Below are 27418 nucleotides of genomic sequence, written 5' to 3'. Positions count from 1 at the left end.
CCATCGCTGTCGCCGCGTCCCCGACGCTACGGTAAGGCCTCTGCTTCCCCGGCATCCTCGCTCTCCGTCGCTGCCATCACGTTGCTACGCACGCCGCTCCTATTGGATGACGGGACGGCGTGCGCAGCGACGTGATGACGTCAACGGAGAGTGCCAACGATGCAGGGGATCCCGAAGAGGATTCGCCAGAGCCCCGAGGACAGGTAAGTGATCGTCAGCGGACCACACGGGGCACCGTAAACAGCTATCCGGTGGCAGCTGAAGCAGTCTGCGCTGCCAGATAGCCGTTTATGCGATGCCCCGACATACAAAAGCATCGTATGTTGATGCTGTCTTCAACTTGAAATTATCGTATGTCGGGGCCATCGTAGGTCGAGGGGTCACTGTAAATAAAAAGTTTTCAACATCACACTATGATATCACACAATTAGAGATGAGCGAACTTACAGTAAATTTGATTTGTCACGAACTTCTCGGCTCGGCAGTTGATGACTTATCCTGCGTAAATTAGTTCAGCCTTCAGGTGCTCTGGTGGGCTGGAAAAGGTGGATACATTCCTAGGAAAGAGTCTCCTAGGACTGTATCCACCTTTTCCAGCCCATCGGAGCACCTGAAAGCTGAACTAATTTATGCAGGAAAAGTCATCAACTGCCGAGCCGAGAAGTTCGTGACGAATCAAATTTACTGTAAGTTCGCTCACCTCTACACACAATAATAACAATATTAATAATAATAATAAATAATAATAATAATAACATCACACAATAATAAGGAGAAATGCAAGAAAATGGTTTCTGAAAAAAAATGTTATCAACTTTATTTACTAATTCAAACCATTATGGTAAAAACATTTTTTTCTTCAATTGCAGGTTTAGAAATAATTCTCTCGACCTTTTCAAAAAGACAAATATTCGAGATAAATATCACTTCCAAAATAAAATGACATTTTGGAAAAAAAAAAAAATAATTTAAAAAAACTGCCGCTGTCCATCTTGAGCTCCAGTTTTAAACATCCTTAGGATTCCTCAGCGGTCTTGGATCCAAAACATGAAGTAGTTGATGTATCATAGAAATTACATATTGACAATGACAACAATATTTTTTGCACATGAAGAACGGATAAAGCTGGCAGATTACTGCATGAAGAGTATACTAAAAGCCATAACCACACAGCATACAGCCACGTACGGACTTTTCCTTTCACCTACAAAATGAATTACAATAAATAAATACAATGAGAAAAAATTATATTTCTTTCTGTAAATTGTTAAAAAAAAAATTGTAATTGCCACACTTCATCTTGTATGACAGAAAGATGAAAATGAAAACTGAAAAATTATGGACACGATCCAGGATTAACATGTTTTTGGCATCTAAATTCCCCTTGAAATAGACGGCAGTCGAGCATTTCACTTGTGCTCAAGACAGCATGTCAATCATTCCGACAAACATTACGGTACATTTGCTGTGATGTCTACTGAGGAGCTAAACAATCTGTGATAAATTTAGACAAGTGTGGGTAACGTCTGGGCATGGACTGTATTAATGGAGCACATTTATTCAGGATTCTGTTAAAAGAAGAACATTCTGAAGCCGAATGTGTAGATATATAAAAAAAAAAAAAAAATCAATTTACAGTAATAGATCATGACTGTCAAGCTGGTGCCTTGGGTACTGTGTGTGTGACCTTCTGCTTCCAGGTTTAAGATTATGTACAAAACCTGAGATTTTTAACAAAGGATATTTTCTAAAATAAAGAAGAATTTCTACAAAACAAATAGGTCCTGTACAGAGCAAAGCTCCAAAAAATAACAGATTACCATATTTTTTAGCCTAAAGTCTATCTGCGTGTTATACGCTGATAGACTGTTTGTGACCACGCAAAAGCCCCTGCAGTTCAATGATTTAAATAAAGCGGGGCTTTAAATCATTGAACTGCAACAGCTTCTGCCTGACCAGAGTCCCCACTGCCACTGCCCGATTCCCTCCCCGTCCTCGGTTTTATAGTTATATGTCCCGCCGCCACTGCCCGATTCCCTCCCCGTCCCTGGTTCTATAGTTATATGTCCTGCCGCCACTGCCCGATTCCCTCCCCGTCCTCGGTTGTTAGTTATATGTCCCGCCGCCACTGCCCGATTCCCTCCCCATCCCTGGTTTTATAGTTATATGTCCCGCCGCCGCCACTGCCCGATTCCCTCCCCATCCCTGGTTTTATAGTTATATGTCCCGCCGCCACTGCCCGATTCCCTCCCCGTCCCCGATTGTATAGTTATATGTCCCGCCGCCGCCACTGCCAGATTCCCTCCCCGTCCCCGATTTTATAGTTATATGTCCCGCCGCCGCCACTGCCCGATTCCCTCCCCATCCCTGGTTTTATAGTTATATGTCCTGCCGCCACTGCCCGATTCCCTCCCCATCCCCGGTTTTATAGTTATATGTCCCACGGCCGCCACTGCCCGATTTCCATCCCCGGTTTTATAGTTATATGTCCCGCCGCCGCCACTGCCCGATTCCCTCCCCGTCCCCGGTTTTATAGTTATATGTCCCGCCGCCGCCATTGCCCAATTCCCTCCCCGTCCCCGGTTTTATAGTTACATGTGCCCTGGGGACTGCGGTCCTTCATGCTCCGGCGGTCTCCTGATCTGTCACTGTGCGCCGCGCACTGACTGACGAGTGACGTCGTGTTGAGGATGTCACTCGTTATTACGCAGCCCACAGTGACCGATCAGGAGACCGCCGGAGCATGAAGGACCGTAGTCCCCACGGCACATGTAACTATAAAACCGGGGATGGGGAGGGAATTGAGCAGCGGCACTCTGGCCCCACAGAAGCCACTGCACGTCAATGATTTAAAGTGCTTGCTTTAAATAATTGAACTGCATAAGCCGCCAGAAACAGTTTATTGAGGTACACCTGCACACACACGCACCCTCATTTTTCCAAGGATATTTAGGTAAAAAACTTTTATACCAAAATTTCCTTGGAAAAATGAGGGTGCGTGTTATAGGCCGGTGCGTTATACCCCGATAAATACGGTAAATGAAAACAATAAAACATCCAAAGATCCACAAAGTCTGATGAGGACTGACACTTTTTTTTTTTTTTTTGCAAAACAGGCCATACATATCATTTTAAATGAAATTGAATAATATTTTTAGAACACTGCAAATTATTCCACAAAACACAGATTCATACAACAATAAAACGAGATTGCAAAGGAGCCAGAACAATAAGATTCTTGTGTTTTAAGGGGTAGTCTGACGAAATACAACTTATCCCCTAACCACAGGATAAGATAGTCCAGCGCCCGCCCTGGCTCTGTAAGAGGAGGGGGTGCTACAAATGGCACATGCTCCATTCATTTCTATGGGAGTGCCAGAGAGACCAGAGGCCTGCATCTTTGGTGCTCCCATAGGAATGAAGGAATTTCATTGGACTACCCATTTAATAAAGGGGTTTTCTGTTTAAAATGTATTGACCTATCCTCAAGATAAGCCATCAATATCACATAGGTGGTGTGCCAAAATCCCCACCAATCAACTGCTTACCAGAGCTTGGTGTTAAAAGAGAACCAGACAGCATAGTGTAGCAGCCAAACTGCATATTTTTTTCTTTTAACCCCCTAAGGACCACAGTTTTTTTTCGTTTTTTCACTTTCGTATTTTTCACCTCACTTTCTAAAATAAGAACGCTTTCAATTTTGCACCTACAGACCCATATGAGGGCTTGTTTTCCACAACACCAATTGTACTTTGTAATGACATCAATCATTTCACCCAAAAATTAATGGCGAAACCAGAAAAAAAATATTTGTGGGGCAAAATTGGAAAATAAAACGCAATTTTTTTAATTTTGGGGTCTTCCGATTCTACACAGTGCCCTTTTGGGTAAAAATGACACATTATCTTTATTCTGTAGGTCTATACGGTGACAATGATACCACATTTATATAGTTTTTATTTTTTATTTTACTACTTTAAAAAAATTATAACTACATGCACCAAAATTAGTATGTTTAAAATTGTCATCTTCTGACTCCTATAACTTTTGTACTTTCCTGTTTACGGGGCTGTATGATGGCTCATTTTGATCGGGCTGTATGATGTGCCTTGATCTGAAGTTTTTATCGGTGCCATAATTGTTTTGATGGGACTTTTTGATTGCTTTTTATAATTTTTTTTAGGGTATACAAAGTGAATTAAAAAAAATTTGGACATTGGAATTTTTTTTAATGTGTACGCCATTGACCGTGCGGTTTAATTTACATTATATTTTATAGTTGAGACATTTACGCACACGGCGATACCACATATATTTACATTTTATTGTTTTTATGGGAAAAAGGGGGGTGATTCAAACTTTTATTCAGGAAGGGGTTAAATCACATTTATTTATTTTTATCATTTTAATCATATGGACCTACACACACTCAACATACATTGGTCATCCTGGAACCAATTACCAGTTTTCCATAGAGATATGTACTCAACATACAATGGATTCAGGGGTTCCAGAACCAATTACCTGTTTTCCATAGACATATGTACTCAACATACAATGGATTCAGGGACTCCAGAACCAATTACCTGTTTTCCATAGACATATGTACTCAATATATGATGGTTTCAACACACAATGGTCCTCCTTGAACCAATTCATATCGTATGTTGAGGGACCACTGTACAGACACAAGCGGATACTCCACAATAAAGGTCCTTTTATATGAGAATTAGGGATCGGCCGATATCGTTTTTTTTAGGGCCGATACCGATAATCGGTGGAGGTTAGGGCCGATAGCCAATAACTTATACCGATATTCCGGTATAAGTTATCGGCTATTCATCCCCTCGCGACACCGCTGCAGATCATTGATTTAAAGTGGGCGCTTTAAATCAATGCACTGCAGTGGCTTTTGCGGTGCCATAGGCCGCCGCCGCCACCACCCGCTTTTCTCCCCCTACCTGTCAGGCTGGTCCGGGCCATCCATCCTTCCTGTAGTGTCCGGCGGCATTCCGGGTGGAGGGTGAACCGGTCCGGGCTGTCCTTCTCCGGGGGTCATCTTCTCCACTCCAGAAAGCAAAAAAAAAAAAAAAAGAAACTCCAAACTTGGCGCTGTTCCAATGAGGGCAATGTTCAGTTCTTATCAAGTAAAACCATATTTATTAGTCAAAGACAGTTTTACAAGCACATCGGAGGCAAGACGTGTTTCGGGTCACTGCGTACCCTTTCTCAATTGCAGATTGACATCTGCAATTGAGAAAGGGTACGCAGTGACCCAAAACGCGTCTTGCCTCCGATGTGCTTGTAAAACTGTCTTTGACTAATAAATATGGTTTTACTTGATAAGAACTGAACATTGCCCTCATTGGAACAGCGCCAAGTTTGGAGTTTCTTTTTTTTTTGCTTTCTGAATTTGCCTAGCTCTGGATCCGTTTCCTGGTATCCAGCATTCACTCCTTCGGCCTGCAGTTCCTTGGTACCCCGTGAATTGGGGTGATATGCATAAAATCAAGAGGTGCTACAGGTGAGAGTCCACTTTCTAGACTGTCACCCTCCCTCTATATCCGCAGGATTACACAAGGCGCTGTCCTCTCGTTTTTCTTCTTTTCTCTTATCTTCTCCAATCCGGGCAGGCTCCGGCCTAGTAACGCAGCATAGACGCCGCTGCTCAGTGACGCCCGTGCGCAGCGATGCACCTGGCGTCACGGCGTAGCGGCGTCTATGCAGCGTACTAGGCCGGAGCCTGCCCGGAGTGGAGAAGATGACCCCCGGAGAAGGACAGCCCGGACCGGTTCACCCTCCACCCGGACTGCCGCCGAACATTACAGGAAGGATGGATGGCCCGGACCACCCCCATTACGGGTAAGTTTAATTTTTTTTTATTGACTCGGAGGGTGGGGGAGGGTCCCAACCGGTATAGCGGTATGGGCAAAAATCCATACCGGTATACCGCCCAGCACTACAGTGGGGGGTGCGACGCGGTGCGGTGGGTCGGCGGTCGCGGTGCGGGGCATTATCGGCTTATCGGCTATACCGATACTCGGTCGATCCCTAATGAGAATACCCATGCACAATATGAGCACCGATCTAGTAGCTTTTTACACAGCTTAAATATTCTGCAGCCAGGCGGCAAGAACAATTGCTGGAATATTTGTTTACTTTAATCACTGTTGGCTACATTTATTCTGTTTACAGTGAGATGTGCAGTCGACCAACAATGCTTGTTGGGGCCACAGAATCCCAGCAAGCAGACAACGAACGAGTGATTTCTCGAGTGCTGGGTCTTCTAGAGGAGACAATAATAATCAGCCTGTACATTCAGAGGATTGTCTCCATCAGACCGTTTGTCTACTTAACATCATAACATGTATTACCAGCTTTAGATCAGTTCCATACCCTACTGTGACTTCGATCTCAGAAGAGTTATGGTGCAATATCTATGGAATAAATGATGCTGTATCAAATTTGTGGTTGGATATAGAAGAAGTAAAAGTGGCCACACTTTGACCAAATCTGTCAATTGGTACACTTCTACCTTCTCCTCACCAAAATAAAAAAATCACAATTGCCCGGATCGAGTGGAGTCGAGTGTTTTTTCTTACATGAGAATTTAGAGAAACATGTTGGCTGAACAAGTGTTCGACTGTCAAGTATTTAATATATATGGCCACCTTGACTTTTAATGGAATGACTGATCTCTTGTTGCATTACTACGGCAAAAAATATATTACAAAAGCTGAGGTCCTATTTGACTATATAAAAAAAAAAAAAAAATTGAACAGGAAGACTTACCAATTCTTGCACATTTCCAAAAAATCCCAAGTACTCTGCAAGAAAGGAAATAAGTATATGTTTTATAGTTACCAAATGCATTGGACATTCTGTTCTTTAAGGGATATTCCAGTGAAAGGGTACGTTCACACGCGCGGATTTACAGCGGATTTTAGGCTGCAAATCCGCTGGTGAAGGCCCGCTCTATGCTGGCTTTACATGTGCCTGCTGTAGCGGCAATACGCTGCTACCAGCAGACACACTGCGATGTGCGAGTCGCAGTATACTCGCACATCGCGGGAGCTCTCTGCCTAGCTCAGAGCAGAGAGAGCGGCCGCAATGTGAGAGTAAGCCGCACACATCGCTGCACTGTGTCTGCTCGTAGCGGCGTATTGCAGCTACGAGCAGGCACATGTAAAGCAAGCATACAGCGGGGCCTTCACCAGTGGATCCGCAGCTAAATACGCTGCGAAAATCCGCGCGTGTGAACGTACCCAAAAACTATTTTTTTCATATCAACCGACTCCAGAAAATTAAACAGATTTGTAAACTACTTCTATTAAAAAATCTTAATTCTTCCAGTACGTATCAGCTGCTGAAGTGGAGTTGTTCTTTTCAGACAACAGTGCTCTCTGCTGAGACCTGTGTCTGTCTCAGGAACTGACCAGAGTAGGAGCAAATCCACATAGAAAACCTCTCCTGCTCTGGACAGTTCCTGAGACAGACAGACAGACAGGTGTTAGCAGAGAGCACTGTTGTCAGAAAGAAAAGAGCAACTCAACTTCAGCAGCTGATAAGCACTGGAAGGATTAAGATTGTTTAATAGAAGTAATTTAAAAATCTGTTTAGCTTTCTGGAGCCAGTTGAAAAAATAAAATGTTTTCTACTGGAATACCCCTTTAAGATTTAATCCTTCACTAGTCTATATTGAGTCAGTAGTATCACATAGTTTAAGATGTAGGGTTATGAAAATATTGTCATCAAAGAGTCTCCATAGAATAGGCCATATAATATAATATCCAGAAGAATCCCTAATATTTCATTACATAAAGCACTTCATCACCGAACACTTTCCAGCTAGAAGAATCAACCCAAGATATAAGAACACATGTGGGTTTAGAAGTAGGAGATTTGCACAGCAATGTAAGAATGAATAAAATGTTATGTTCTACTGTGTATAGTATAGGCCAGTGGTCTCAAACCTGCGGACCTCCAGATGTAGCAAAACTACAACTCCCAGCATGCCCGGACAGCCGTTGGCTGTCCGGGCATGCTGGGAGTTGTAGTTTTGCAACCTCCGGAGGTCCGCAGGTTGAAGACCACTGGTATAGGCTATAGAAACAAAACCTCCTTGGCTGTAATACAGGAGTGAGTTAGTGAAACATAATGAGAAATATGTGCCATATATAGAGGTTACTAGAATTCACTACATAGCAGAGACGTTACGTACCCAGTTTTATTTTTATCAAGAAGATTGGGAACCATGGCTCGGAGATATGCACATGTGCATATTAGCAGAAGAATCACCGTCAACAGGCTTTGGAAATTAAAAATGGCAGACTGAGAAGAAAGAAAAACAGAATGGTAAAATCACATAAATACTATACAATAGGAAAACGCTCTCTCTCTCTCCAGCTACTCAACTATAGAAATATGTGACTTAAATGGCCGATCCAGTGAAACATTATATTCCCCTCCCAGCATCAGCATGGTGAAGGGTAAATGGTTGCCCTGCCCCCTTCCCTAGGTATATTATTTTACCGATAGCACATTATTTCTGATCCTCGCTGCTCCACAGTGTGACCAGCCAGGTTTATGTGTACAGTGACCCCTCGACCTACGATGGCCCCGACATACGATCATTTCAACATACGATGGCCTCTCAGAGGCCATCGCATGTTGAAGGCAGCATGAACATACGATGCTTTTGTATGTCGGGGCCATCGCATAAACGGCAGCGCTGACTGCTTTAGCTGCCACCGGATAGCTGTTTACGGTGCCCCATGTGGTCTGCTGACGATCACTTACCTGTCCTCGGGGCTCCGGCGCGTCCTCTTCGGGATCCTCTGCATCGTCGGCGCTCTCCATCGACGTCATCACGTCGCTGCGCACGCTATCCCGTCATCCAATAGGAGCGGCGTGCGTAGCGACGTGGTGGCGGTGACGGAGAGCGCGAATGTCGGGGAAGCAGAGGCCTTGCCGGAGTGTCGGGGACACCTCAGTGACGCGGCGACAGCGATGGACGGCGACATCCCGGGCAGCGGTGACAGTCCGGAGCGGCAGGAACAGGTGAGTACAACTTCCTCTAACAGTGGTCTTAAACCTGCGGACCTCCAGATGTTGCAAAACTGCAACTCCCAGCATGCCCGGACAGCCAACGGCTGTCCGGGCATGCTGGGTGTTGTAGTTTTGCAACATCTGGAGGTCCGCAGGTTGTAGACCACTGTCCTATACTTTACATTGCACGGATCCCTCAACATGCGATGGTTTCAACCAACGATGGTCCATTTGGAACGGATTACCATCGTATGTTGAGGGACCACTGTATACTTGAAGTTACTTTATTAATTAATTAGTCTCCCTCAGAATCTCAAAGAGTTACGCTGGCAAAGTAACTTCTGGTCCACACAGCAAGTGTTGTGTGAATCTGCAATGCAGTGGGGACTGGAGCTGGCATCCTATTGTAAAAGCAGATCTGGCAAGAGGGGGAGCAGGGCAGCAGTTTACCTTCACCATGCTTATGCTGGGAGGGGAATATTGTTACGCTGGAGTGTTACTTTAAAAGGGAAGGGTCACAAACAGCGCATACCCAACATATGATACGCTGCAAGAAATCTGCTGGGCAGAGGAGAACATGCTGCGCATTTTGCCATGAGCAGACACAAAGGGCTTCCCCGCTATGGCACGGTGTGTAGTTAGGTTTGAAGGCAGCTCCATGCATCACAGTCAAAGAGGCGCGCTTGGCCTGTCCCCAAACCATACTGACCACACTATGCCACAGCAGGGAAGCCCACTTTGTGTCTCCTCATAGCAAAACGTGCAGCGTATTTTCTGCTGCCCGGCAGATTTCTTGCAGGCTGTGACCCTTCCCTAAATGGAATCTGTCAGTTCACCAGCATGCTATGAGCCGCTGACATGGGATCTGTACCTTTTAGTAGAATCAAAGAAGTAGGGCCAAATTGCTGAAGTGACACAGCATTGCCCACCTCCTGGCTCCCCCCTCTCTTGCTTCTCTGCACATGTCTGACCTACAGGACATATAACTGAGCCTTATATGTAGATTATATATGTCATCACCATGCGATGCCACAGAGAGCAGAAAACTAACTTTAACCATGGTACCCATGACTGGTAATACAGTCACACATGCTGTGCCCCCTCCTGTCCAGACAGCGCTGATTGACAGTGAGCACAGGGATGTGCTTGCACACAGGCTGTCAATCAAACCAGAGGGGTGGGAGGGGGCACGATGAATGTGACTTTATAGCCTGTCATGGCCGCCACAGCAGTTCAGATGCTGTTTTCCTGATCTATCAAGTCCTGGGGCTCAGGAAATTGACAGGTTCCCTTTAAAAATACAAAGGTGGATGGCTTTCATAAAAAGAATATATAGTAAATACATTGGCATTTACTTTATTCATCTTTCAATCATTGGACACGGCATAAAATCTGCCGCACAAAATCGGGTGCAGACGTTCCAAAGAGAATATGCTGCGGTTTTCCTTGCGCAATACCGCTTCTCCTGTGTCTCGCTGTTTTCATTCACTCTATCCACATGTACGGTATATACTGTAATTTGCTATAAATGTGAATACACTGGGAAAATCCATAGCAAATTCCTCCGTGCCTGAACACAACCAGGGTATCTCATGCACTTTCCAAAATTTACTTCTTCCTGCACACTTTGTAGGATAAAAAAAATGGGACAGCCAGCAAAAACATTTAGCAAACAGCTCTCTGTGTCATTTTTTCAGGTTCCACACTAAATCTGGTAGGACTGGAAAGAAACACACAGCACTATTCAGGCACTGAATAATACGTTGACAAAAAATAAATTAAGAATTTTTTATTTTCAAGATTCCCAACTGCGGGAAGACAATATTTTATGAATGAACATATACGGTGAAATGTAATCTCCATACACTAGGCCTACACTATGATAGAAAACATAATGCTGCCCTCAGTTAGAGGTTTTATTTAGCAATATTGGCCAATAGGACTTCCCACTGGAACAGCTGGAGTTCATTTCGGCATCTACCCCTCACAAGGATATAGTAAACCTGCTGCGACTCAAGCTGTATGGATTACCATGAAAATGTAAACAAGGGTTAGTAGAAAATGGCGACCACATGCGATCTTAAATGGCACAGCACAAATAAAACACTGGGCACTCCTGAGGTCAAAGATATAGAAATACAAGATGAGGCACGCTTATCCATCGGCAGGCTGTGTGCCATTGTGCTTCAGTAAGAATACCTTGCAATTCCAGGTTAGAGTGAAAGACTCAGGGGGATGAGGATCGCTTTCATTTTGACTTTGTTTGACCTCACATATACCGCACTGGAAGCCTGAAATTGAATTTAACCATTTGATATGCTCTAAAGACAAAACATTAGCATTGCCTCAGGCACCAGTTGGAGAGCTGTCAAGGCAATGGATACCAGAGGCCGGCTATCAGAACCATCTCTCCTGGGCCTAACCTTGTGTCTTATCTGATCAAGAAGAAATAGACTTCTGGCTTCCATCTTCATGTCCTTTTGTATCTTTCAACACCATCAAGCACAGGAATGTGCGTACTGTGGATGCTATCAATAAATATCCATCTGCATATTTAATCCAAGTATTAACAGGACAAGAAAGGAAACCTCTGGATGTCACAAAACATTAAGGGGTGGCTTCAAGGAGTTATAACAAATCATAAAAATGGTGCTAGATCCTATGACAATGTCTTTTCTATTTATACAAATTGTCGATCAGGTTATTAAAGAAGGTTTTGAGGTGACTTCACCTCTGGAAGCAACATTGGCAAGAACGAAAAGGGCCAATTTCTTGTTGTTGGTCGGAGAGCAGAACAAATATGAGCCGCCCCTCTATAAAGATAGATGGGTTCTTCTGTAGCAGTCGGGCTCACCAACTTTTAGTTTCTAATTCCTAATAAACGTAGAAACTTTTTAATATACTTATTGTTTGTTTTATTTTTTTTACTATTTTCAAGATATTTGTTTTCCAACAGTGAATAAGAACATGATCTGGTCTGAGAAGGGGACACAATCCAGAGCCTAATATTAGGTTGGGATCCGAGAGGTTGAAATGGTTGGGAGTTATCTCAGATTCCTGCTGTTGCAACAGAATTTTAACAGTAATAGTATATCAGGCTTAGTAGTAGGTTTACTTTTCAGCAACTTTTTACTTTATTTCCATACTTCTGCCTTTATGATGAGGGCTAAGGATGGACAATGTACTGTAGACAACATGACCCAGCTACTTTCCTCTGGACCAGTCGACTCTATAATGTATATGGATGTTTCCACTGCATCCCTCTTCATGACGGCACCAAAATGGAGGTTGCTCCTCCCATCACTGTTGGGACAGGAAATAGAGAGGGTTAAAAGTGTCCCTCCCCAAACACACCCCAGTGTTTTTCCTGTCCCTACAGGGATAGGGATGAGAGGGATGCATGGAAGAGTGCGGGGTCCGGTCGAACGGGGCCCCTGTCTGTCTCCTTCCTCCTGGTCAAGTAACCCCCCAGGCCAGTATCCTCACCTTGGGGATCCCTTAAGTATGAGGCGGTCCCTGCTCACATGTGGAACGCAGCTTGTCCGTTACACTGCTCTGAAGTTGGCACCATGGATGCAGTCTGTGCTGACCCTTCAGAAGCCCAGGAGATGTCTGTAACAGTGAGTAAGGTGGTTCTCCACCCCATTCCCCTCTGCACACTGATTACTTATAGGCAGGCTTCTCTCTGTCCCTTTTTTCTAGGGGGTCAAGGAACCTTTGAGAAGGGAGGAATGAGAAATGTACTGTGTTGTATTACTCTTCCTGGGAAATATAGGCATAGGATCTGTTACGCCTGTGTAGGTACCATAGTAACTGAGGAGAGGTCCGCCATGTTACAGGATATCATGTTCATGATTAGGGAAGAAATCCGTTCCTCTCTGGTGGGGAAACACTCCATTGCTAAACACTCTAAAGCCTCCTTAGATTCCTCCTCTGACCCTGATGACACCCCTCTAATAGCCGGTACTTCTTCAGATCCTGAAATAGATGAGGGGGGCAGTAATGAATGCGACTCAGAAATAGTGGTCAAATACTATTTTGACTCAAGAAATACTGACTCCCTTTTATCCGCAGTCCGTAATACTATGGAGATTGAGGACGAAGTAAAACCCTGTTTTATCCAGGATGAAATTTTTGGATGGTTGAGAGCCAAAAAACGAAAGTTTTTCCCTGTAAATCCCAACCTTAAAGAGATCATTTTAGAGGAATGGGTAGATGTTAATAAAAGGTTTGCAGTCTCTAAAGAATTTAAGAGTAGACTTCCATTTAGTCCGGAGGACTTTAAGGTCTGGGATGAAATCCCCAAGGTAGACGTACTGATTGCCAAAGTACTTCTCTTCCTTTTGAGGATTCTTGTCAACTTAAGGATCCCATGGACCATAGGTCAGAAGGGCTACTTAAGAGACTGTGGGAGACAGAGTCCTTCTCAATTAAGGTCAATGTGGCCGATACCTCTGTAGCTAGATCTATGTTTATCTGATTTAACTGCGTGGAAGATGACCTTAAAAAAGGTACCCCAAGAGATTTAACTCTATTCTCCTTTCACCTCCTTAAAATGGCTACTGTTTTTTTTTTTTTTATACACACACTTTATTAGTCCCTTAGGGGACTTTTAGGAGGAATCAGATTCTTCAAACAGATCAATAGAGTTCTATTCAACTCCATTGATCTGTGTGCTCTGTGATCCACTGATAGAGCCACGGACACCAGGGAAGCAGAGGTAAGCCCACCGGCTACCTCTATAGTGGATCGAATGCTGTGGGGGGTGGGTGCGATCCACATGTCCCTTTTGACACCACTGACAGCTTTGAGAGCGGCGATCTAAAGGGTTAAATGCTAGCCGTGGCGATCGCCGCATGCTGGCTATTAGCGGCGGCCCTCAGCTACTGAAAACATCCAGGGTCTGCAGAGTCCGGAGCCGCCATGCTTATCGGGGGCTTTCAGATCCGGCCCTGCTTGCCCAAAGCAGGGCTAAGGGCCTGAAAAATTCACCTGCCCGGTACCCGGAACTGCATGTCTGCTCTGGTCCAAGAGGAACTAGCTATTTCCCTTCCTCTCATGCTCCCAGTGAGACCAGGTCTTCTACACCAGAGTCCTCTATGGTTTCCAGATGTAGGCAAACTCCCCCTCATGGCATGGATGCTGAGTGGTGGATCCTGAAACAAAAGTGTCTCTCAGACCCTGTCATCTCCACAATCCAGTCAGGGAGGTAACCCTCTACAGTTTCTGTATACACCAGAACTTGGCGTAAATTTAATTTCTGGTTGCGGGATTTGACATAGACAATCCTAACATTCCTCTTATCTTGGATTTCTTGCAGGAGGGTCTAAAAAAGGGTCTTGGTTGTAGCACTATAAAAGGTGCAGGTAACAGCGCTATCTAATTTTCTAGGTATATCTCTAGCAGAGGATAAACTAGATAAAATGTTCATTAAGGGGGTCAGTGTCATCAGACCCAGGTCCAGACCTTCAATACCCAACTGGGATCTCAATGTTGTTCTATCAGGGTTAACCAAGAGCCCCTTTGAACCGGTCTCTGCTACTGAAATAAAATTTCCTTTTTAGTTGCCATCACTACAGCCCGCAAAATAGGGGAAATTCAAGCCCTTTATAAAAGAGAACCCTTTTTTTTAAAGTTACAGAGGAGAAAATAATTCTCAGACACAGTCCAGATTTTTCCCCAAGGTGTCTTCTTTTTTTCATAGAAGTCAAGAGATTATTTTACCTTCTTTTAGTCAGAAATAACAAGTTTTTCATACCCTTGATGTTAGGAGGATTATTCTCAGATACCTAGAAGCTACAGCTGAGTGGAGGTCAGATGAGAATTTTTATTTTTTTTGTTCAGTATGGGAGTAAGAATAGAGGCAAGAAAGCCTCTAAGGATACAGTTGGTAGATGGATTAAATCTGCTATTTTAGAAGCTTATAAAATCAGAAGGGAAAGACTGTCCTATTAGTTAAAGCACTCTCTGCAAGAGCAATTTTTTCGTCATGGGCCGAAAAAACAGACCCATCTCCTGATCGGATCTGCAGGGTGGCTACGTGGTCAAGTCTGCACACATCCATCCGTCATTACAGGTTGGACATACTGGCCAATAAGGACCCCCCACCGCCACCGCTGCCCCATTGCCTCCCCCATCCCCGGTTTTATAATTACCTGTTCCCGGGGCCCGGGCTCCTTCTGGCTCCTGCTGCGTCCTGCGCGCTTCGCAATGACGAGTGACGTCCTCAACGCGACGTCACCGTCAGTGTGCACAGTGACAGCTCAGGAGGACACCGCCGGAGCCAGAAGTAGCGCGGACCGCGTACATCGGGAACAGGTAATTATAAAACCGGCGATGGGGGAGGCAATGGGGCAGTGGTCTGTGGCGGTGGGGGGTGCGGCGCGGTGGTGGCGTTGTCGGTGATAGGACTAAGGAGGACCCCAGGACAGGCAGGGGGAGAGAAGCGGGTGGCGGCGTCGGTCTCTGGCACTGCAAAAGCCGCTGCAGTTCATTGATTTAAAGCGCCCGCTTTAAATCAATGATCTGCAGCGGTGTCGCCAGGGGTGTTAGGGTGGATAAATATCCGATAACTTATACCGGAATATCGGTATAAGTTATCGGCTATCGGACCTAACCTCCACAGAGTATCGATATCGGCCCTAAAAAAACGATATCTGTCGATCCCTAGTGGAAACCGTATTAACAGTAGGAAATAATTCCCTTTTTCTCTGACTCTCACCTGATAATGACAGATGTCGAGGAAAGAAGGATTTGCATATTAGATGTGAACATGCCCAAAATCTAAACTGGCCACAACTGATCTGACAACTGATGCCACAACTACTGGCAAAGCTCATCAGTTGCCTATGGGTCTGGCATCCATTTATTTCTACAGGCCAAGGGGAGTTGGGGGTACAACGACAACATTGCAAGACTCGTTCCCCCACCCGGCATGTCAAGCGACCCGATTGAAGTGCCGGATAAATCTAAATATACCCATTTAAATGAATAGGAGCAGTTTTAGCATTAGATTTTTCTGTACTGGATTGCCAGATACATGTGATGTTAAACCACATTAAGTTCTAGGACACTATTTCTACAATAGCCTGAGCAATTTATTTATTTTAATTTTTTTAGGTAATTTGTTTGTATGGTTACAATTAAAGCAATTGCATATGGCACTGGAATACTACAGACCTGTGTGCACTTCCTATGATCTCAATGCCATGGCGTTCTGCAGCATTCTATCTTCCATTAGAATTACAGCTGTAGTGTGTATAAATAAACCATTCAACAGCAACATATCTGTCGAGACCTCTATAACACAGTATACAGGAGCAATTCCGCAACTTGTTTCTCTCACAGAATCTTTGAAAGAAAAAAGGCCTCCATGTGAAATTGTGGGTACATGGAGAATGGATCATTATGGATTCCATAATATAACTTTTTCAAGAAGGAAAAAAAACTTTAAATATATGAAGAAAAAATAGGTTTGATGATCAATTGTTAAAATAATCCCATGGGCTCCTCTTACGCCGTGTCTACAGTTTCCTATATTCCTTTGAGCACTCACACTATCTTTCTTAGGAAAGCTTTTAAGAGTCTCTTAGCCGACTGTCACTATCCTTCTAGCTGTTTTGCTCATCTCACAAAATCTTCTCCCACTTAAGATTTGAAAGTCTATGTTCAGGAAACATCTTAGCTCTTATCATGACAAGGTCAGAGGGAAACAACAGTCATAGCTGTCTGAAGACAAGATGTCTTATTATGGATCTACATGTGGGCTTGTCCCACCATTAACAAAGTTGGCCATTAACATGCTGTTTAAAACAAACAAAGTTATGATATTTACTAACATAGTATGGTGTCACAGGGTGTTAATAGAGTACAGCATAGTATACGCCTATCTTTACTATTCTGGATCCCATATTACCAATCTGCAGGAATAGTGGGACTGTGTCAGCTGCCAGAGGGAGAAGAAGACTAATTATGTCCAGAGCAGTCTCCTTGCAGCAAAGATTATAAGCAGCACCATGGGGAACACATGATAGGAAACTGAGATATCTGGTTTTGGATGGTTTCACACTATATTGTGTTAAAAATATAAATCAGCATATTCGCAAAACAGTATGCCAACATATACGGCAGCGTACTTGCAGAATAGCCACTTAGTTACTGCAAATGGCCAAAACGTATTTTACTAAATTACAGAGCTGAACCCACTTTTCATCATCACAAAAATGGCAAACGATAAGAAAAGTCAAATTCTCAAACTAGGATAAACAGCCTAATAAACATAGCCTAGGTTTTCTAACAATTATCCAACATAAATACAATAATGATGTATACCTGACATCACAAATAAGCGCACCATGACATGAGACTATGTAACACCCTTTGAAGTTTCTAGGACATACAATATAAAAAAAAATCTATTATTTTAAAAGGGGCTGTCGCACCAGGGACATTTCCTCTGCAGCAGCTGCGATAACAGCTAAATGCAGGGACAATGTAATGACCCCACCGTGACCAATTGAACTCTGTTGTGGTTTAACTGTAAGAAAGAATTGTCCATTTTTGTTGTCCATTTTAATAATGACCTATTTGGCAACATTTTTGCAAATTAAGTAAGAAATAAATTTAGTCCCAAAAATGTTACTCTGATCTAAACTATCGTATTTTTTGCCGTGTAAGACGCACTTTTTCTTCCCCAAAACTGGGGGGAAAAAGTCGGTGCGTCTTATACAGCAAATACACCCCTCTCGCGGCGGTCCCTGCGGCCATCAACGGCCGGGACCCGCGGCTAATACAGGACATCACTGATCGCGGTGATGCCCTGTATTAACCCTTCAGACGCGGCGATCAAAGCTGACCGCCGTGTCTGAAGGGAAAGTGACACTAACCCGGCTGTTCAGTCGGGCTGTTCGGGACCGCCGCGATCTCACCGCGGTGGTCCCAAACAGCCCGACTGAAAAGCCGGGTTAGTGCTTACAGGACACCGGGGGGGACCTTACCTGCCTCCTCGGTGTCTTCTCCATTCAGGGATCCCCTGTATGGCCGACGCTCTCCTTCCTCGTCATCACGTCGTCGCGTACGTGCGTCGGCGTGCGTAACGACGTGATGGCGGCGACGGAGAGCGAGGATACCCGGCCGGCAGCAGAGACGTTCCAGAGCGACGGGGACACGGCGACAGCGATGGAGCGACATCCAGGGCAGCGGTGATGGGTCCGGAGCGGCGGGGACACGTGAGTATTACCACCTCCTGCAGTGGTCTTCAATCTGCAGACCTCCAGATGTTGCAAAACTACAACTCCCAGCATGCCCGGACAGCCAAAGGCTGTCCGGGCATGCTGGGAGTTGTAGTTTTGCAACATCTGGAGGTCCACAGGTTGAAGACCACTATTGGGTTCAAAATCTTTATTTTTTTAGATTTTGCCCCTAAAAATTGGGTGCGTCTTATACGCCGGTGCGTCCTATAGGACGAAAAATACGGTACATAAAACAGAGGATGAAAAGAAACAAAGGAAGTTAAACTAAAAATTTTTTCCTGTAAATTCCAAAAGATACTGCATAACAGATGTACACGCTTGCATTATAAAACTTGTCATCGCTATCACTAAAGTTGGTGAAAGACTGCATAAGAAATTCTATTCAAAGTATCTCACTTATATGACTATAACAAAACATTCTGTATGGAAAGGACCACCTGAAAAGAAAATGTGGAGGAAGCAGATACACCGGGAATGTGACTACTGTAACAACTATAGGTATCCAGGGCTGGAATACACAGATACATTCTGAATATCTGTCATTTCTGATATATAAAAAGTCAAGGCTGGCCGAATCCCAGGAGCAAGGAACTAAATATCCGCTCCTTGTGCCTTCATATTTCTACTGATGAACGTATAGAAATCCTCACAAGGGCTCTCAGTGTGGTCTGACAGGCTCCTAAGCTCTAAAGTAATCAGTATACGGGTGCATTCACGTTTTTGCAATACAGTTTCTCAAAACCTGACCAAACTGTACCAAAACATGTGTACTAATTTTAACCCGTATACGATTAAAAAAATGAGGTCCGGTTGCATCTGTTCTTTTAAGAAAAAAACGTATATGTTAACTTGTCACTCCATTATGAATAAAGCTTCACTTGTTTGATTAAAATTTCAAGAAAAAAGACTGTGCAAAGTCAAAAACTGTATGGTGCAAACCAGATGGAACCGTACGCACATACGGTTCTGTACAGTTCCCATTGACTCCCATGTTAAAATAAATAAATAAACTTATACGTTTTAATACGGTTTCCACCCGGACCAATTTAACTATTTGTTCTGAACAGGCTTGTGTTTTAAAAACATTTTTTATTATTTTATTTATGCTTCATGCAATCATTAAATTGATAACACGAAATAATGATATGCTATTGCATAGCATTACTTCGTGTTATCAGCGTTCTACTGACATAGCCTGACTCAGCAGACCTGACCCGAGACACGCACGGAGCAGGTAAGAGGACATGATCAGACCACTGCATACTTGTCGCAGGGGTGAAATCAGTTAGTGGGACAGTCATTGAGTTGGTTAAAGAGTACCTGTCATGTGCCTGATCAATTTTATAATCCTCCCCCAACAGACCGCACAACCCCCCCCCCCCCCCCCCCCAAAGCTCTCAGCACTGAACTCTGAAGTGTGTCAGATCTGCCCAGCAGCTGCAAAGGAGCTGAGATATTCAGCACAATATTCAGCACTAAAGGCATCATGACTCCACAGTCTAGCTCCACTCAAAGGGAAAGGGAGATAAAATGTTAAGCTCTATACACTCTATACACTGTGCTGAACTGAGGTCCCACCTGTATTTCCTGACTTGTCTCTGCCAGGCTGCTGTAGGAGACAATCTGCAAGTAGGACTGCAGGCAGGACCAGAAGGAGGACCCCTGGTGGCTACATTTGTTGTGGTTATTTTAGCACAAAGTTACAAAATGTAACATTAGAAAGTCAAATAGGCTAATCTATAACTTATTTTTTTTTTTTTTTTAACAAATTGTCAGGTACCATTATGAGGATATGGGGTTATGACGAAATCTGCTCATCTCCTTCCAGGAAACTATATTTTCTTAGCTTCTTACCACTCATCTAAGCCTATACATTTTTGATATAGAAAGTATGGGGTGTATGGGGGGCATTAACTAAGGCTGGTGTTTCATACTAGGTCTTAAAAAGGTTTTCTGACAAAATAAATGACCTATCATATGCTTTATTAGTTGTAGTCAAACTGTGACCTTCTTAGTAGTTTTAGGGGTCCAGGAAGCCGAAATAGATTACAGTATATATAATTAAAAAAAAACACACAAAAACAAAACAGTCCTATAGAGGTGCTATTCTTATGACGGACAGCTCTCTAAATAAGCACCGCACCAAACTAAGCCACCATATGCGAATGTAGTTACTATGTTAACTCCATGTTCATTGTAATTCGCATACATGACAGGAAAGGCTTTCCGTGCAAATGGCAGGAGATCCTTTCCTTATACACAGAGGTGCTGAACAAGGCATTGCTGACACTAACAATAAGCCAGTTGTTTACCAAACTATATCTAACACCTATATCTAATGAACAAAAGAAATATGTCAGTCATCGGTGATGGTGCACATGGACTGACCCGGGGTTAGACAACAGCCCTTACACTGACATCTGGCACATATTTCATTTTCTGCCCCCTCATCCTTCCTCTGTTTCCTGCTTTCCTGAGATCTCAAAAAGTGATAAAAGGTAAAGCATGTATGAAAGCAATAAACCTACTGTGCAGTCCGTGCCATTTGTTAGAAGCACTTGGGCCTCATGTAAGAGACTCCCAATAATAACATCATGCATGTACTTTACCTCCACTCAGTCTGGTACCTGACCTGTCAAGTGATGGGAACATTAAGGGACCATGCAAACTATCGAATTACCGAGCAGAATTCTGCTTTGAAATTCTGATAGAGCGGAGTCCTATTGCCGTCAATAGGATTTCATAGGGCTGGGCGGTATGACCAAATATGTGCATCACGGTATTATTTTTAACTTACGGCGGTTCCACGGTATACAACAGTATTTTCACCCCCCCCAAATCATGTGACCCGCCAGCGCTGTTCTAACCCCCCCCCACACGCCCCAAATCATGTGACTCGCCAGCACTGTTCTGCCCCCCCCCCCCCCTCCCCCCCCGAATAATGATCAGCCCAGCGGGGTACTACTCACATATGTCACCTTCAAGCACTGCCCTCCTCCTCTTTGTTGGGGGCCGCCGACGATGGAACTCACTGTAGGCCAGTGGTCTCCAACCTGCGGACCTCCAGTTGTTGCAAAACTACAACTCCCAGGGCATGCTGGGAGTTGTAGTTTTGCAACAGCTGGAGGTCCGCAGGTTTGAGACCACTGCTGTAAGCTGTATTCCTATGCCCGGGCTGCAAAAGATAAAGAAAATAAACTGTAACTTACCTATGTCGGTCACACGCTGGGGAGACGGGAACGTCGGACAGCCGTCATCCTATCACCGGCCAGAGCGATGTCCTGCCTCGGCCAGTGATAGACTGAGTGCACTGTCATGTAAGAAGCCGGCCAGAGCTCCTTACATGACAGTGGGCTCAGCCTATCACTGGCCGGGGCAGGACATCGCTCTGGCCGGTGATAGGCTGGCGGCTGTCCAACGTTCTAGTCCCCAGCGTGAGGCCGACGTAGGCGAGTTACAGTTTATTTTCTTTATCTTTTGCAGCCCGGGCATAGGAATACAGTGTACAGCAGTGGTCTCAAACCTGCGGACCTCCAGCTGTTGCAAAACTACAACTCCCAGCATGCCCGGACAGCCATTGGCTGTCCGGGCATGCTGGGAGTTGTAGTTTTGCCACACCTGGAGGTCTGCAGATTGGAGATCACTGGCGTACAGTGAGTTCCAGCGCCCGGCGGCCCCAACAAAGAGGAGGAGGGCAGTGCTTGCGGGTGACATATGTGAGTAGTACCCCGCTGGGCTGATCATTAATTGAACCAGTATACCGCCCAGCTCTAGGATTACACTTCCGAATTTCAGCGGCAGAGATTTCTGCAGTGGAAATTCCGCTGCTAAAAGAATGAACGTGTTGGAATACTGCGCAGAATACATTGCTGTCTATGGGGACTGACAAGGTCTGCCGATTGATTCAGCTGGTGGCGGTTGCCCTCAGAATCTCCGCCCAGAGTTTCTCCGGGTGCATAGACCCTAAGGGTATGTTTACACTGTAGGAAAATGTGTGGACTGTCCGCCCAGAAAACACAGGTGGACATCCCGCACATTTGAAAGTTCAGGCGGGAGCTAGGAGTGCTCGGAAATGTGCCGTCTCATAGATGGCAATGCATTTCCAAACTAAATCCGAAGATGCTGGAATCCGGATTTCCACAGCAGAAACATCTGCTATTTAAATCAATGGGACTCTGCAGCAGTGGAATGTCCGTGCGGAATATTCCGGTGAATTCAACATAGATGTTCCGCCGTGTAAGCATACCCTAAAGCTGGGTTCAGACTAAGGAATCTCCGGCTGGCGATTCCAAGGATGACTAGAGCCGCTAAGACCGTGTGGATATTGCCATTTCCATAAACCAGTGTTTCCCAACCCGGCTGCCTCCTGATGCTACAAGACTACAACTCTCAGCATGCCCAGACAGCCATTGACACACTCCTCGCTGTTCTGCCAATTGAACGTATGCCATTCCTACCACCCACGTCGCGATACCAGTATCAGCATTACAAATGTAGCTGCTACCCCCTTGTGCCACTGCATTCCCCTCCCCATTCCTTGATCCTTGGCCTGTGTCTGTCAGTGCGGCTCTGGCAGGCTCGACGCTGGTCTTACGAGTGACGTCCCTCCGCTATACTACTCGGTGCAACGTCAGGGGAGTCACTTGTCAGAAGTCTTGGCAGCCACCACAGCGCACTGATTTAGAGTGTATTCACACGTACAGTATCCTGCGCATATTTGATATACAGGGCTTAAAGCAGATTTGATGCTGTGTTCAGTCATTTAGTTTACACTGAACTCTGCAGCTTCAAATCTGCAGCATTAAAATATGCACAGGATACTGTACGTATAAACAGACCCTTAAAAGAATACTGCAGCCTTAGACAAATTATGTGTGAAAACAAGGGCCTAAACGCTGGCAACCTCCGCAATATCCTGTACAGCTGCAATATCCAGCTCTGCCGCAGCTCTCCCCATGCAGGAGGAGTGACGACCACAGCATGATGTCCCCTCCATGTATCTTTATAAGAGAGGTGGAGATGCAGCATTTGTGCATCCCTGCCTCCCCTATAGAGCTGAATGGAGGGGGTCTGTCTGTCTGTGAGATCGACGACACAAGCACTAGCCGTGCCGAGCCAACACAATTCCGGGGCCCCATGCACAGTATAGGGGATACGTCTCTGATCACGGGGGGTCCGACTGCTGGAACCCCCGCAATCAGACACTTATTCCCTATCTTGCAGATAGGGGAAGTTGTCTAAGGCTGCAGTACTCCTTTAAAAAGGGGTACTCCACTGGAAAACATTAATTTTTTTATTTTTAAATAAACTGGTTCCAGAAAGGTAATCATATTTATAAATTACTTCTATTAAAAAAAATATTAATCCTTCCAGTACTTATCAGCTGCTATATGCTCCACAGGAAGTTCTTTTCTTTTTTAATTTCCTTTCTGTCTGACCACAGTGCTCTCTGCTGACACTTCTGTCCATTTTAGGAACTGTCCAAGGCAGGTGAGATTTTCCATGGGGATTTTCTCCTACTCTGGACAGCTCCTAAAATGGACAGAGGTGTCAGCAGAGAGCACTGTGGTCAGACAGAAAGGAAATTCAAAAAGAATAGAACTTCCTCTGGAACATACAGCAGCTGATAAGTAGTGTAAGGATTAAGATTTTTTAAAAATAATTCATTTACAAATCTGTTTAACTTTCTGGCACCAGTTTATTTGAAATTTTTTTTTTTCCAGTGGCGTACCCCTTTAACCCCTTAAGGACCCATGACGTACTGGTACGTCATGAGTTCACTCCCGTTCTATAGCGTCATAGCAGATCAGGCCTGGCCTCTAACAACGGCCGGGACCTGTGGCTAATAGCGCGCAGCACTGATTGAAGTTGAACGCCACGTCTAAAGTGAAAGTAAAACAATGATGGTTAGCTCAAAGAGCTGTTCGGGATCACCGCGGCATAATCGCAGCATCCCCATCAGCTTACATGACAGCCGGAGGGTCCCTACCTGCCTCCATGCTGTCCGATTGCCGAATGACTGCTCAGTGCCTGAGATCCAGGCATGAGCAGTCAAGCAGCAGAATCATCGATCAGTGGTTTCTTATGAGCAGTGGCGTCGCTAGGGGGGGGGGGGCAGAGTGGGCCATGGCCCCCCCTTGCGCCCCCCCAATTTAAAATAAATAGGGATGTCCCGATACTAGTATGGGGCCAGTGGCGGACTGATCGGCAGGGTAAATAGCCGCTGCAGCTGCTGGGGATATTCCTGCCCTGCTCCTGGTCTGCGTATCATTAGCAGAGACAGGCAGAGCAGGGATGAAGGTACCTGATGATGGCTCCGCCCCCAGCACTGGAGAGGACGGGGGCCGAGAGCTGACAGGCCTCCAGAACACGAAGCCGATTCATGTGAGGTGAGTGATGTCCCGTGTCCTCCCTCTCTCCCCTCTGATCAGCAGTCTATCCTGGGGCTGGGTCATGTGTATAGTAGCAGTCCAGTGGGGTCACTTTCCCTCCTTCAGTGTCCACACGTCACATTATCAGAACAATTTTTGGGAAAAATTGCGCGGTTTTACCGCGATTTTTTGTAAATCGCTGCAAAATCGCGCAATTTTTGCCGCGATTTTTTCATAAATTGTTCTGGTAATGTGACCTGTTGGTGACCTGTGGACACTGGAGGAGGGAAAGTGACCCCTCTGGAAGGACAACATGTGAACACACTGCTAGTTTATCATTAACCCCTTAAGGGTACATTCACATGTACAGGATCAGCTGCATATTTTGTGCAGCTGATTTTGTAACCCATTAGCTTCAATAGGTAACAAAATCAGCTGCAGAAAATATACAGCAGATCCTGTACATGTGAACGTACCCTAAGGGCTCATTCAGGGGTGGATCCACAGTGTATTTTACGCTGCAGATCCACCGACAATGGACCCTACAGTGCTGCCTCCATCTGTGCCTGTTCAAAACAGCAATCCTCCGCTATGAGCAGACACGCTTTGATGTGTATACTCGTGCACATCATGGCCGCTCCTCCTGCTCCCTGAGCTAGGCCGAGAACAGCTGCGATGTGTGCGCGTATACACATGAAAGCGTGTCTGCTCGTAGCGGAGGATTGCCGGTATGAACAGGCTCAGATGGAGGCAGCACTGTAGGGTCCATTGTCTGGGGATCCACAGTGTAAAATATGCTGAGGATCCGTCCGTGTAAATGAGACCTAAGGACACAAGGCGTATGTGTATGCACAGTGCCTGCTCCCACTGTGTTGTATAAATCATTAGCTAGAACCCTCAGCTAATGCCAGACATCACCAATCAGGCTGATGTCCGGTATTAACCCTTTAGATGCCACTATCAAAGTTGATGGCAGTGTCAAAGTTTTAACGCCTTAAGAACATAGCGTTTTTCCACTTTATTTTTTTCCTTACCTTTTAAAAATCATAACCCTTTTAATTTTGCACCTAAAAATCCACATGATGGCTTATTTTTTGTGCCACCAATTCTACTTTGTAATGAAATCAGTCATTTCACCCAAAAATCTATGGCGAAAAGGAAAAAAAAATCATTGTGCAACAAGAATGTATGAAGATTTTAAACTAAATTTATATATATACACACACACACACACATTTTAAAATTGTCCCCCCACTTTTGTCACTGGCTCCCCATGTGCCCCCCCCCCCCCCTAAATATGAATGCTGAAGACGCCACTGCTTATGAGAAACCACTGATCAATGTTCCCTATGGGAGCTATAACATTGCAAAAAAAAAAGTGGAAGAAAAAAAGTGAATAAAGATCAATTAACACCTCCACTAATAAAAGTTTGAATCACCCCCCCCTTTTCCCATTTAAAAAAAAAGTGTAAATAAAATTAAACATATGTGGTATCGCCACGTGCGGAAATGTCAGAATTATAAAAATATATCGTTAATTAAACCGCACGGTCAATGGCGTGCGCGCAAAAATGTTCCAAAGTCTAAAATAGTGTCTTTTTGGTCACTTCTTATATCATGAAAAAATGAATAAAAAGCGATCAAAAAGTCTGATCAATACAAAAAATGGTACCGATAAAAACTTCAGATCAAGGCGCAAAAAAAATGAGCCCTCATACCGCCCCATACACAGAAAAATAAAAAAGTTATAGGGGTCAGAAGATGACAATTTTAAACGTATTAATTTTCCTGCATGAAGTTATGATTTTTTTCCAGAAGTACGACAAAATGTAACCTATATAAATAGGGTATCATTTTAACCGTATGGACCTACAGAATAATGATAAGGTGTCATTTTTACAGAAAAATGTACTGTGCAGAAACGGAAGCCCCCAAAAGTTACAAAATGGTGTTTTTTTTTATTTTTTTTATTTTGTCTCAATGATTTTTTTTGCCGTTTCCCTGTAGATTTTTGGGCAAAATGACTGACGTCATTACAGAATTGGTGGCGCAAAAAAATTGCCATCGTATGGATTTTTAGGTGCAAAATTAAAAGAGTTATGATTTTTTAAAGGTAAGGAGGAAAAAACGAAAATGGAAAAAACGGAAAAAACCCCCGGTCCTTAAGGGGTTGAAGTGGCCGCGGTGCCGGTTGCAAGTTCAAGATCAGCAGAGCAGTGAGCAGAGGTGGCTGCTGCTGTGGGATGGTCCTGCGACACACCTGGGCACTGCCACCTACACACGAATATGTTGAAGCACCCAGTTTGGTAACTACTGGTTTAATTGGAAAAAAAAAGTTGTCTTTGTTGCCCATAGCGACCTGTCAAGAGTCCAGCTTTCTGGCCAGCTGTGACAGGTTGCTATGGGCAACAAAGACAATTTTGATTTATCCCTCCCCAGAACCACAGAGCTGACATGGCTGTCTATTCCCTGCAGGTTACTGTTCACCCTCTGTCAATCTATGTGCACACACCTATCACATACAGCAGCAGACGGGTGACACCCTCCATAAGCCAAGGCACAGCATATACGAGGCAGAGAGCTGTACATAACTTACCATGGTGATCCCCTCACAGCCACATCACACTTCCCCTACAGTCGCTCCCATGACATCACCTCCGCCCTCCCTTGTCCGACTGCCTGTTGTCTCTCCTTTCTTTGTACGACGGCCATTTTGTCGTAGCTCTGCACTCATTGATTAACATAGGG

The 27418-nt window shown here is 44.6% G+C and overlaps 1 protein-coding gene across 2 annotated transcripts; it reads right to left on the bottom strand.

The window, feature by feature from the left end:
• Nucleotides 1–788: 788 nt before the first annotated feature.
• On the bottom strand, nt 789–27402 carry TMEM167A (transmembrane protein 167A). Of its 2 annotated transcripts, none has more exons than XM_056539019.1 (4): nt 27267–27402; nt 8222–8331; nt 6793–6827; nt 789–1204 (listed from the first exon to the last, which is right to left on the bottom strand). In XM_056539019.1, exons 1-4 carry the CDS (start codon nt 27267–27269, stop codon nt 1134–1136), a joined length of 219 nt encoding a protein of 72 aa, XP_056394994.1. In that variant the 5' UTR covers nt 27270–27402; the 3' UTR covers nt 789–1133. The 2 variants fall into 2 exon arrangements, with proteins under 2 accessions (XP_056394994.1, XP_056394985.1); XM_056539010.1 differs by lacking the exon at nt 27267–27402 and adding an exon at nt 26931–27047.
• Between the last annotated feature and the right edge of the window lie 16 nt (nt 27403–27418).

This window comes from Hyla sarda, chromosome 1, assembly GCF_029499605.1.
Source record: "Hyla sarda isolate aHylSar1 chromosome 1, aHylSar1.hap1, whole genome shotgun sequence".
Lineage (NCBI taxonomy): Eukaryota > Metazoa > Chordata > Amphibia > Anura > Hylidae > Hyla > Hyla sarda.
The sequence above is the reverse complement of the archived record's forward strand: the minus strand, read 5'-3'. Positions and strand labels throughout refer to the sequence as shown.